The sequence below is a fragment of the Passer montanus genome, unplaced genomic scaffold (assembly GCF_014805655.1).
Source record: "Passer montanus isolate IOZ18808 unplaced genomic scaffold, ASM1480565v1 scaffold21, whole genome shotgun sequence".
NCBI classification, from domain to species: domain Eukaryota; kingdom Metazoa; phylum Chordata; class Aves; order Passeriformes; family Passeridae; genus Passer; species Passer montanus.
Genome location: NW_024366703.1, coordinates 12,546,163 through 12,559,953, shown reverse-complemented (window position 1 = coordinate 12,559,953; position 13,791 = coordinate 12,546,163). Strand labels below are relative to the sequence as shown.

General features: G+C 39.3%; 1 protein-coding gene across 1 annotated transcript in view; it reads left to right on the top strand.

Moving 5' to 3' along the window:
• Positions 1 to 10,163, top strand: part of GFRA1 (GDNF family receptor alpha 1) — a 131,335-nt gene extending 121,172 nt beyond the window's left edge. Inside the window, 2 exon segments of the mRNA XM_039709403.1 lie at positions 9,187 to 9,243; positions 9,934 to 10,163. Of these exon segments, the coding sequence (XP_039565337.1) occupies positions 9,187 to 9,243; positions 9,934 to 10,095 (219 nt within the window). The 3' untranslated portion in view covers positions 10,096 to 10,163.
• Positions 10,164 to 13,791: the final 3,628 nt, after the last annotated feature.

Sequence of the window (13,791 nt, the reverse complement as noted above, 5' to 3'; positions counted from 1 at the left end):
AGTGGGTTATAATTGTTAAACATCTGACATTCACAGTAGTTTTTTGTGTATAAGAATTTTTTTTAGTGATGGAAAAAAAATCCTCTATCCTTCTTACTTCTCAAATGTCAGGCCATATATGCAGATGATATTAGGAAGTTGCTTTTGATTTCCAGTTGGAAATCAAATTTCTCCACTGCCTGGCAAGTGGTGAAATTCCTGTTAGTGTGGTGGGATCAAGGCAGTAAAAATAAGGCACCTTTCAAATAATGCCATGATTCTGCAGAGATCTCTTACAAGAGTTTCTGTGCTTTTTTGAATAGCTTCATTAATTACAGCGTGGCTGTTTGTGAGAGCATCATTCATGTGTAAATCAGGGATATGAGGAAGGCCACTCTAATACCATCCATTAAAGTATGGTCCACTGTAGGATAACCTATTAAAGAGAATTACTGTCAGGGTTTCACTGATAGTATTTCTGAGAAGGGGTGATTTTTCTTTCCCTCACTGACTTCAGCAAGGGGAGAATGAATGTTGTATGCTACATCAAAGTCTTTCACAAGTATTGAGTTTTAAGATCCATTTTGCAGGGGCCTTTTAATAACATTTAGGAAGCTGACAGGACAAACCAAGGTCTAGTTTAGCTAATGGAGATCTGTGAATGAGACCAATTGGATTTTTTTTGCAGTCATGACTTAAATTTGTTGAAAAATATGCTTGTCTGAGAAAATAAAATGCCAGTAATCCAAATTGTATGATACTAACTCACTTTTTTTTTTTTTTTAGAAATTAAAATGCCTCCAGAATTATTAAACAGGAATGATAGTAGTGAATTTGAACACCTTTCTACACACTTCTAAAGGCTTTTATTCTAATGAAAATAAAAATAGGTTGTCATAGACATTGCTAGCAGCTATGCTTGAGGTTGAAGTTGTCTTACATTTCATATTAAAAAAGATCTAAAACATTAATTATTTGGGTGAAAATTTTCACATTTTGTGTGTGGTTCTAGCTAAATTCTTGAGGAATAGCTGCCTATCAAAGCCACAATACACCATAATGTGGGGTTTTTTTTTAAACACTCACCTTGCTAGATTTGATTCCACTATTTAAAAAAAAAGTTTTCTATATTTTTATTCTAAATGGTATTGTCAGTGCTAGAAAGGAACTGAGACAAGTACTGCAGTTCACCACAATTCCAGCCCTGCCAGTTCTAAGGTTGCATCTGTGCACCTGCAAAATTCAGCTAGAGGATTAGAGAAGGGACTGAATGCTTGAATTTTTTATTTCAGTGGCACTTCTGGAGAGCAGATTGTGCCAAAAATGAGAAATTCGCTAATGAATCCAAATCACAGCTGTTCAGGAGTGGATTATTTTAAAAGAAAAGAACTACCCTCTGAATCATGCCATGATTTAGAGGGACTTGGGTACTCCACCACACAACTCTGGGAATTAATATGTTGGGCTTGAAATGTGCAAACTAAACAGGAGGGCATAGGTAGATGCTCAGATAACTGGTTTCTTTCCCTTTTTGCGTGATTCTACCTCACTGTTACTTTATTGTAGCCTTTGCCTCTCTGTAATTGCAGGAAGAGTCACTTTTTACCTGAAGTGTTTTCACCCTTTTAAGGCTTTCTGCGTTTTTTGTCTCTGTGTAACCATGCCAGTGCTCACAATGCACACGTGCACACACGTATTGTTAACAGAAAGTCCTGAACATTTTGAGGCACTGAACAAAAAGCAGATGCTCGTGGTCGTTCCCTGGCCTTCCCTTTTAAAATTCATGAGTGAGGGCAGTGCTCATGAAAGCAGCAGCAATGCTGGCTGCTCGAGGTTGGCATGGCACGAAGGGAAAGCTTCCTCCTGTCGTGCTGGGGCTCAGCCTGGTGTTCAGGCAAGCTTGCCTGATCTTCCCTTCCAGCTGCAGAGCCCCAGAGCAGCAGCCCTGCTGCTGGGGCACACGGGCAGTGCCTGACCTTGTTTGCTCCATCCCTTCACCTCCCACAGCTCCCAGCTGGAGCCTCCTGAGCCCTCCTGCAGCTCTGATTTGGCTGGAGGCTCCCTCAGCAGAGTCCTGGCTGCACCCTGTGCTGGTGTGTGACTGCAGAGAGGGAGCTCTCCAGTGAGCAGCAGGCACAGGGAATGCTGCCTGCCCGGGCTCATCTGGAGGTGTTGCTGCCCTGCAGAAGCCCTGCATGGGTTTGGTGCCCCTTTCCAAGGCTCCTAGCAGAGGGCAGGGGTGCTCCAGAGGGCTGAGCTGCTGTGGTCCTGCAGTAGCCCTGGCTGGCAGCCGCTCAGGGCTGCTCCCACCACTCTCCAGGGCACCATGGCTAATCCAGGAGGCAGCAGCTTCACCTGCTGCCAAGCTGAACAACTTTTTTCTGGTATTCAGACACGTGGGGCCACACGCTTCAGGCTGGAGAAGTGCTGTGGGATCTCTTTGCTTCAATTACTTACCTTCCCTCAAAATTCTCCTCTCTTAACTGGGACTGCAATGGCTTTATGTTCCTGCTCTTTTTCTTTAGCTGCAGCAGCCAGATGCTACCTGTACCTGCTGTCCATGGCACTATGTTGATCTCTGTGGTGAATCACTCAATGGAGAAATGCATTTTAGTAATAAAATCCAAAACAACTCAACTTTGGATTACATGGATGTTTAGTTTTATAACTAGAGAAAAAACCCAACAACCTAGGCAGCCCTAGATGTTGAGATATTAACCTAATAAAACTTACTCAGTCTCTGCTTTTTAGTATTCTGTTTCCTCCTCTGCCTTTCTTAATGCAAAAATATTTGCTTGCAGCAAATCCATAAAAAGACCATATTAGGAGAATTGCATAATATCCCCTAAAAATAGGAAGGAAGGATCTGGGACTATAGAAATTCATTTTACTCAGCTAAATGAATAACTGAACACGAAAACAAAATTGTTAGCAAGTTACTGTACTGCCATGAAAGGTAAGTCAGCTCAGTTGTCTTGGCTGGATGTCATATTTTGTGCTGTGCTCACTGGGAAACTAATTGCTTGAAATAAATATTTGAAGATCTCCATGTCTGGTCCTTGTAAGCTGTTTGATCAGTTTGGTGTTTCTGATAGGATCTGTTTTTTATAAAACCTTTAAGATTGCTGTTAGGCAATTTTTGTGCCATGTTATCCCAGCCAAATAAGTGCAGTGAGAGATGGAGCTTAATGAGGTCTCATGTTTATTAACATAAGGATCTGGGAATGGTCTAGCAATAATTAATATCATAGAGGTCATCTTGCCTTCCTTCCACACTCTTTTCAGCCTCCCATTTTGGGAGGATTACTTCCAATTCTTAGCCCTTCAATCAAATTTTCTGACAATTTGCAAATCGAAGAAGTTGAGGGAGTGTTCCCTCTATCTATATCAGTCTTTACCAACTCTTCTGCCCATTTCTTAGATTTCTGAAGTGGTGTCTGCTGCTGTGTGTGTATCCATCTGCATCTGTCAGTAGCCCCAAGTGTCTGCAGTGTCAGACCAGAGCAGATCTGAGTTGTTCCTCTGCAGTCTGGGGAGGAGATGCTGTTCCCAGCCCACCTGCCCCTGTCCAAAGGGACTGGGGATTCTCCCTCCCTGGTGACTGCAGAGCTGCCAAGCTGCCTTTAGCACAACAAGGACCTGCCTCTGTTCCAGCCCCTCTTCCAGAGGATTCCTGTGCACCTTCTCTTTCCTGGCCAGAAAACAAACTGCCCTGCTTTAAGGTTGCTCTCTGTTTCTCGTTCCTCATGTTTAAGTCCTCAAATCCAGCAAGAATTTATTAATGTTGAGGGATAAGGGGAATGCTGTAAAAATCCCCTCAGTGTGTTTTTCCCCAGTGCATATTTGGGCACCAGGGGATGCTTGGTTTACTTTATTTAATGTGTCTCAGCTGAAAATCTTGTGATTTGCTTCTTTCTGTGCTGGGTGTTATCTGTGTAGCTCTGGAGTATATTGCCAGTAATGTCTTCATGATGTTTTTTTTCCAGAAGATACTTTCTTCTCTCCACAAAGTGTCATGACAGAACTGTAGTGCTTTTATGCAGAATGACAACTGATAATTTCATGCCCCGAGCTTGTGTCTTGAGGGTTGATTCAGCAGAGAGGAAAAAAAACCAACAAAACAAAGCAGAAAAAAAGATCTGGCTGCTTTGTTATAGGACAGTGCAGAGCTGCTTGTTTTTATAGCTTAAATAGCTCTGCACTCTGGCTGGATGGTATGGGTTTCAGAATTACCCTGTGCTGAATTGGATCCTTATTTCAGTAGCCTCTCTGACCCACACTATTCTTATCTTTCCTGTTGAAAGTAATTATACCCCAGTGTGGCAGAGTACTCCTGTGCTAATAAGAAAATACTGTTGTCACTTGTGATAGATTCACCATCCACTTAGTGAGCACAGAAGAGTTAAACTGATTGCATTTTTACAGTCTGTATACTTCTCTGCTTATTGTTTGTGTCCTGCTGTTGGGGAAAGCAGGTTAGTTGCATAGTAAATCTCTCTAATCAACACAGGAGGAGAACAAAAAGAACAAACACTCTCATTTATTATAGGTACTTTAGAAGTGTGGTCATTTGAAGGATGCATTCTGGGAGATTTGTCTCTCTTCTTCAGAAAGGCTTGTTAATGTGGGCATAACAAACCAGGATCTCAGGAGAGGACAAGGGCTCACTCATTAAAATCAGCTGTATAAACAGCCTGCTTAGCAGATATCTGTCCTAATGATGCTTCTGTTGTCCCTCCCTGTCCAAGCAATATGTTCCATAAAGCTCATAAAGCCCAAAGTGGGTAGTTAAAGAAAGGGGCTGGGTTCTGAATTTGTGCCTGTTTGCATTCAGAGCAATGCATTCAGCTGCCTTTGCATCCTTCTCTTTCCCTTCCCTCCCTCCATGAAAGCTCACCTCCATTGGGTGCTCACTCTGTGCCTGTTTGCATTCAGAGCAATGCATTCAGCTCCCTTTGCATCCTTCTCCTTCCCTCCCTCCCATGAAAGCTCACCTCCAAATGGAGACATCCCCAGTCAGAACTTTGCCTTGCTTTGAGTAACAGAATTGATGCTGTAGTGGACATACAGAAATACAGCTGGGTGACAAGCCCTGAGTGTGTGTGCTGACTCCTGGTGAGACACTGCTGCAGTGTTTAATGCTTTTATTAACCATGCAGTGCTGGGATTTGCAAAAGCTGGATGCATAATTGCAAGATTGCATTTCTGGGCATAAATTCCGGGCTGTAGTGTCTGCAGAGGATGGATCCAGAGGGATTTGGGGGATGGAAAGCAGGGAGTTGTTTTAGGAGGATCTTATGATAATTATTAGGTGCAGGGCAAGAGAAGGCTAATTAGAGACATACAGTTAAACTCATCTAGGATCAGAAGGAAACATGGAGGTCCACAGAGTCTTCTGAAGGAGAAACATCTCTGTAAGCAATATTTATTTTTCTTTTCAGAAAACCACCAGCTCATCTGCCGATCCTGATTTAACTCTCTAGGAAAGACAGAAGTAAAATCTTGCTTCTCATAATGAGATTTTTTTTTTTCTGGGCATGCTGTTGGTTACTCTACCAGCCCCAACCAAGTCCAATATTTTTGTTCTCATATTGAAAGCTAAGGGTTTTGAGGCCAAAACAAGGCTTGTATGTGACTAGCAGACACTGTCCTGAATCTCATCAGGAGGTGCTTTAAATACAATTATCTCTAAATACCATCTATTGCTTAAGATGAGCTGCTACACTGAGGAGATCCTCTGGGAAAGGAGGTACTCATTTTTAGAAAATGTAAAAGCTTAAGTGAGGTCAAGCCTGTTGGCTGCATGGACACAGCTTTGCCAGAGTAGCTCACATTAATGAATTACAATTCCCTGCAAAGCTGGAGTAAGTGTCAGCCCATTTATGTAACTATGTTTTACAGACTGAGATATGTCACAGCTCAGTGTGTCATTAAGTAAGTCATTAGAAAATGCTATTTTTCCTCAGTAGAAAAGAACTCATACATCTTTGTTAGCCACTTATTTTAAGCTGATTTTCCTTTGCTGTTTTTTTGAAATAATTATTTTTATCAGCCCAGCCCTGCTTGTTTTTTATTTAATGATAGAGTCCCCGTAGATTTATTTTAATATAAAGCTGTTCATCACCAGATAAACAGCTTTATATTAAAATTTCAAAAGAATACAATTTTGAATACAGACAACTTAACCATTTGTGTGTGCTCTCTTACTTCTGTGGAGTTAGGTACTTCCAGAACATTCGAAAACACCTTCTTGCCTGCTTGGTAGGCAAGCTGGATACCTGAGATGGGATTGGCAGTGAATCTTTGGCATCTTGCATAATGAACAACTCTCAATTCCCAAATTAACTGATGGCGCAGTTATTCCAGAATTGTCTGCAGCTGTATGTGATGGACACTCGTTTCTCTTGTTTAAATTTTTAGGATAATAGAAGATGTTAGAAAGTAAATATCTGACAGCAGAGGGTATCCTCTTTAATTCAAATGCACGTCTCCCAGTCTGGGTCTATTTCCACCAGGGCTATCCACATAACCTCTAAACTCTGATTATTTTTTTTAATCTCTGATAAGGTGTTCACTCACTGTAGCACAAAGAAAGATTTCTGCTAGGTGTGAAGCTATTTTTGCTCAAGACAGGAAGAATTTTCCCCTTTGGTTGTAAGTAAAGGACATTCACTAAAGCACTCTCTTCAACATGTAGGTTTTATCCCATTATTTGTGTGATTTAGTGGTGCACTGTTGTATTCCAGTAGTGCAGCCTATGCCAGTATTTCCATTATAACCTATTCTCACAGGTTTATAACTCAACACTAAAAATGTACTCTTCCAATTTGAAACTTGGCATATAATGTCTCATCTCATCCTCAGAATGACAGTTTTTTCTTTCTGTTTGCCTTCTTCCCAATAAAAGGTTGCATTTTTGTTGTATTTTTAAATAGAAGATACTGTCCTTTCTGTTTTGATAAGGGAAAAGCCTGCCTGATTATTAAAATTGCTTTTCATTGCTAAGAGAGGAGGACGTTTTAATAGAGGATGCATGTGAATAAGTGTTGATGTTACAATGTCTACAATAAGTATATGGATGCAGAGAAGTATCTCCTTCCAAATGAAAACCAGACAATGTTTATCAGAATGATTGAAAAGGGGTTTTTTATATGGTGATTTTTTTTTTCTAGCTGTTGATTTTACCCTTAAAATAGTGTTCTCAAAGGTAGATATGTTTTAGCTGCTGCACTTTATTGTTTTCAGGCTGAATGGAGTAAAGGAAGACTTCACTGCATATTGGCAAAATAATGATGTTTTCTCTTTACTCATTTGATAGGCACAGTACAAAAGGCATATAAATTCTGACTTTGGTGTTGAGACCTACTGCCATGTGTAGACCTGTAGTTAGCACAGTGCTATCAATCCACAGCAGGTGTAAGCAGCAAAGCAGAGTTTCAAACAAACAAACAGTGTGGGAATGGGAAAGTTAGCAATAAGTGACAAACTGAGAAATAAGAGGAGGGTTGTGTGAGCCTTACTGCCTACACCTTCAGGATCTGAACCTCTGATCCAGAGGCTTTATCTGAAGCCTCACATTCCAATTCAAGGTAGTATGGGTGTTATGGACATAAGAAAATCAGGATTTAAATCTAGTTTATCCTTCTTTACCTGTCTCCTTGGAGCCAGCCATTTGGCAGTTGACAGATACCAAGCTGCCTTTAAAAGAAGTTTCCTATACACTACAAAATGGCACGAAGGCTTCACTGTGATGCTTCTTTCTGTTGTAAATTTACTTCTAGGCATTTCTTTTTCCATTTAGACAGGTAAATTTATGCTTACCATAACCACTTTAATGGTGCTAATTAGTAGAGAGGGCATGTAAGAAGGAAATTTTACAGAGGGTGTTTATTAATAAATTGAGCTATTATTTTGTCATATATACAAAAACTATCAACATATATTCATTGTGTATTATTACTATTGCTGAGCTGTCTTTCTCTTAAATCCCAGCTGTTTTACTTTTTCAGTTGTCTGTAATGTGTTCATGAATTATCAAAAGTGTTTAATGTGTTCCCTAATAAGAGGTTCAGTTCCTTCATTTGAATTCTAAAATCAGTAATTAGGTCAAAGACTATTTTATATCCATTGGCAGAACCTGTGGCTCTCAGATATGAAATAACATAGCAGTATGTGGAACTAAATTTTTGGGGGCATAAAATCAGACAGCTCAGCACTTCCTCACATCTGCTTTAGTCCAGGCCATCACTGCCTAAACCAGTGAGATTCTGCAGTGTGAAATGAAAGCAGCACTCTGAGATTCAGATATTTGGTTTTTTGTAGGAAATAAGTTGCAGGTCCGACAAAACTTCTGGTGGAAGCACCAGATGTGCCCAGTGCAGTCAGTAGTTCTGTAAACCCAAAAGTTCTCTTACAAGAACTGATTTACTTCAGCTCAGTTACATGAACAAAGAAAGAACTGATTCTGAGAATCGCTGAAGTGCTCAAGTCAGCCACAGCATTGTTTATTGAGAGCACCTTCCACACCGTGGGGATTAGTGCTGCCCTTGTAGAAAAGCAGAAAACACCCAGACTTGTTCACTTGAGGAGTGGAAATATTAAACACCTCCTGCTTCTGGACAGAGTGCAGGCTGCTGCTTCCATTCTGGATGATGTCACCTGAAATGCTTCTTGCTTTAGTCAGTGTTCCCTTTGCAGCTTTGTGGAAGAGATTCTCTGGCAACCATGACATATATTAAAAGAATATTTATATTTTATCATAATATTTGGGGAAATTGCAAGAATCATTAAGGATAAAATACTCCTGTGTTGTGTATTTTCCTAAAACTGAGGTATATCATAGATTATTTGTTAATATGCAGTGGTATTATGGTAATTATTAACTGTCATATTTCATTTCTTCTCATGAACGTCCAGCAGCATTTGTAAGGGGCCATAGAAGAGAGAACATGTTTTCTGCAGCTGATGGCACTCATCATTGTAATTACTATGTACCCTTAGTTGACTGTTGGAAATTTTGCTGTAAATTCAAATGAGAATGTGAATGTTATTGGAAAACATGCAGTTACATTTGGAGTTTATTTGCTAATAATGTGCAAATTGCTGTCAAAATTACAGGATTATGACAACTGATGCAAATTTATCTAAGTGCTTTGTGCTGCTGGAGGTATAAATTGTACAGGGAATAAAATTTGTATTTTTTCATAGGCACAGAAGAAGCGAAAATCCAATGAATCTGTAGATACAGAGCTCTGTCTTAATGAGGTAAGTGTGGATCTTGGATATTTCACAGCACAGGCACCTCCCCATAAGAAAAGACATTCCAAGTCTGTCAAGTTTTGTCAGGTTTTTTTTTATGTTTGGATATTGTAATGCATTAAAGAATGATCTCAGAAGTTCAGAGCTGGGCTCAAAGTGTTCTCTGCTGATTTGATATTTCAGTACCTGTATGGTACATGTTTAGGCAGATCCCACAGTAAACACCATTGCACCTAGCAAGGATACTTATTTAATAATCTGCATCCATGGATTAAATGTTATTTAATTGTTATGCAGAAATAATTTGTCATACAGATTTGTTCTGTTGGCTGTTCAGAAGGTGCAGTTTCTCTAGGGGTCTTGTTTTTGCTGTTATAAAATAAACTGGCATGACAAACACAAATCCCTAAAAAAACCCCCCATACTTTACACATGGAAGCATTGATAAAGTAATAATTTTTTAATACTCTTCTCTTTTTTTAAGTGTGCAGTACTGGTGTTAAATAATTTCACAATGCTGTCATTGTGACGTCTGTTTTAATGCCCTTTTTATCATTCAATTTATGAGATTGATGCGTAGGTATCCGTGGAGGGTGGGACATGGGCAAACAAAAGATGGATTTCATGAAGTAGAACTTAAATGCTTTGCAATGGAAATGTTGTGCTGGTGACCAAGGAAGGTGTTGTGTCTTGCAGAACGCTCTGGGGAAGGACAACACAGCGGGAGTGTCCACCAGTCACATATCCGCGGAGAATTCCCTGGCTCTTCCTACCAGCTCCTATCTAAGCACACAGCTCACCCTGATGGCACTTGCACTCTCACTCTCTTTGTCCCTAAGCTCATCAGCCATCTTGTAGCTGCATTACAAAAGGACGTGTTAAAAAAAAAAAAAAATCAAAAAAAAAGTCTGTTTGCTGTCCTCTGTTGTTTATCTGGAATTCCAGGTCTGGGAGCTAAGCTGAGGCACTCCTGCTAGAACAGTCTCAGTCAGCTGGAATTTTATTTTTTTTTTCTCTCTAAAAAAAGCTTCTTGTGATATTTAGAGGCTTTGTGAAATACTTGGTGCAGTGCTACATTCCAAACCCAAAAGGCTTTTGGGCATGCTGTGTTTTAAAGAGACAGTGTGTAAATTTGCCTGTAAAGCGACCTGGTTGGATTATTTTAATAATTATGATTTTAATTCTGGCGTTTACCTGAGAAAGAAGATGATGGTTTTCTTAAAATCTTGTTTATCTCATTGAATGGTTTTGGTTTTCAAATTGATTGAACTTCAGACTATCAAGGATGCCAGGCTTTTGTCTAATGGTGAATGTTCTCCCAGAGAGTGGACTTTATGAAACTTCTTCATTTGATAAATCGCTACTGATGTTAAACTCTTTCAGTGTGTTAGCATTTTCCTCTTTAAATGTTTACGTACTGTAAGTGATTCTGCGTTCCCTGCTGAGAAGCCATTATAATTCACATACAGGTATAATGTATGTCTTTCAGTTAAATTCTCATAGAGTGTGGCGTAGAACCTTCTAACAGTACATTTATCTTTTAATTATAATCATCTAGCCTTAACAAGAGTGAAGATTCTTTACATTAGCAAGATGCAGCCATTGTGAAAGCTTGATAAAGATACATTTCTTTAAATATGAGGAACAAATATTGCTACAGGGTTTCAGCTGTACAGTCTATGGTCTTCTATGCTTCCATTGTGATAATATAGTCCAGTTATTATACTCTTTGTTTAATAAAAAAATGACATACAATTTATTTGCTCTGCTAAAACATCATCATCTGTTTATACATACCTGATAATGTCAGATCAAACAGCTACAGGAACTTCATGCCTTACTTCTCTTATCAAAACATTGTAGAGGGACAAGAGGTAGTAGGATATCATTTAAACCGTGTTTTATTTCGTAGAACTGCTAAAATCAACACAAAAGTATGGTTGATCCAATTACAAGGCAGCATCATGCACATGTACCCATGTGATAGGCTTTTCTCACCCTGGTAGTTCCTACCACAGACCTTGGCATTGCTGACATGATGAGCTGTTTGCAAGACCAGCTCCATAAATTAATTTAATGGTTTGGATGGCAGTGTTACCAGTACACATGATTTAATGGCATGGTTCCACTCGGTGGCATTGGCAGCCTCTGCTGGCGCATGATGATTTCCTGCAGTATCTAGAAGGAATTCTTTAAAGCTTTAAATGTCATCAGATAGGCAGCATTTCTCCTAAGGGCTGTCTTTATACCTTACTGTGATGGCTTGTTGACTGTTACAAGCAGTTATGTCTAAGTGATCAACAGTAATCAGTTTTGGTTCCTCTTGGAAGTAGAAGACAACTTCTGCAAACAAGGAGTTCATCATGTTGAATGTACAGATTTACTCTGAGACTTACACAATTATGCCCTGTCCTGCTCTGAAATGTCCAGACCAGTTCTTTGCAATACAACTATAAAGTACAAATTACTATTTTATAAACTGCACTGAGGTTTGAGTGTGCAAAATACACATCTTGCTAAGAGACTATTAAACCTATTGACAAGTTCGTCTTTTGAGATTTTTTCTTGGCTAATAATAAACACTTTCATAAATTTTGAAGGTCATTTATGTACTCTTGATTATGGTCACATAATACAGGTTTCAGAGCGATTTGCATGTGATAGAATTCTGCAGTACTCTGTGCCACTGAACATAACAAATTAGACAATATTACTTTTTAATTCTGTGTTGATAAGAAACTGCAAATTACTTTCAAAGGCAGCAGAGCTGCTTTCAGAGAAGAGATATATAGACCATCATTACCAGCAAAGCCCATGTGGTTCCTGTTGCTCTTCTTGTAGAAGATAATCAAATTACTGAAAACTAGTGGCAGCAGAAAAAATATCATGAGATTCATGATTTTTAAAATGAATCAAATTCTTTTATGTCAAAAGGAGTTGATAGTATAACCTATTGAAATGCTAATGAACACAGCATTGTAATTCAGAAGTCTGACATTATCCAATTAAAAATATTTTCAAAACAAATTCCTAAACATTATGATTATTAAATCCATCTTTGATCCATAAATCTTTCTTTAAAATATAATTTGTATTCAGCACATTAAACATTTTAGCCAGTATTGGGAATTTTAATAATCTCCCAGTATAGTATATACTTTTTGAAGATTTTTTAATGTTTGCTTTGGTTGCAGTATCTCTCTTACATTTAATACCAATTATTAGAGCTTTGACACTGTCTGATCCAGAGTAAAAACTATTGATCACTTACACTGTAAATAACAACCTAATAAGCTTCTAATTACAAAAGAAACTGCTGGTTATCTGAGTTGATGAGAGTTACCGTTGGAAATAAAATGTATTTAGTAGAGAAAAACTTATTTAGTAGAGGAAAAAGTGGTGGTTTTTACAGGTAGCCAAAAAAGCTCTTCAGGACACTTAAGCTTTTTATCCTGTAAATGAAAAGCATATCAGAGTCCTAATAAAAAAAATAAATTGCTTATTAAAGAAAGGAAGAAAATACCATTAGAAGTCTGACACTTTACAGGCATCACCATGCAAATATTGGAGGATTTTTCAAAGTTGCATGATGTGTGGATGATGTCAGTTTAGCATGGTGACCTTGCCAATGCAGTCACATGCTACAGTATGGTTTAATTGTTTTTCCCCCTTTCAGTCACTAAAATGTCATATGTTGAGTGCTTAATGAACAAGCTTCGCCTGGGCTTTATATAGCCCTTTAAAAGATGAATTTTATCCATATAACAATAATATAGGGACTGTCCAAATAAAGATGTACATAGAGATGATCTACTGTTCCAGTTGTAAATCTCACCAGTTCAGTTGTGTGTAAATTAAATCATGGGCTACCATAAACACATCCAAATCATCTTGCACTGGAACAGACACTGTCATTATTAATAGCTTGTTTATGCTTCTTTTTAAAAGCAGTGCACACAAAGGTAAAATTGGGACTGAACTGAAATGTATGGCTGAGGTTTTGCAGTAGTCAGCGTAACTTTTCATTCCACAAGCTGTTCCAGTGGAAGAGGCACTTGGAGGTGAACCTTGCAGATATTTGCAGGAATAGCAGCAGCTGAGGGTTTCCCTTGTCCCAGTGTGGTGGTGGCAGCTCCAGCAGGCAGCAGCCCCAAGGAGCGACCATGCAGGGACTTGGTCAGTGGTGAGGGCTGCAGCCCTTGCTTCACTGGCTGGGCTCCCTAAGATCCAGCTCCTTCAGGAGGATGGGGCTGAGGTGCTGAGCCCTGAGCAGGAGCTGTCCATCTGTCTGTCTGTCTGTCTCCACCAGGGCACTGGCCACTTCCCATTGAGCAGCTTCATTCCCACCGTGTCAGCAGGAAGAATCAGGAGGAACTGGAATTCGTAATCATTTCAAAGCATGCCTAGACAGACTCTTGTCTGGAGACCTGTTCCCAGGCTCCCAGCCCACCGTGTCAGCAGGAAGAATCAGGAGGAACTGGAATTCATAATCATTTCAAAGCATGTCTAGACAGACTCTTGATTTTTTTCTTTTTTCTTTTTTTTCCCCCCCAG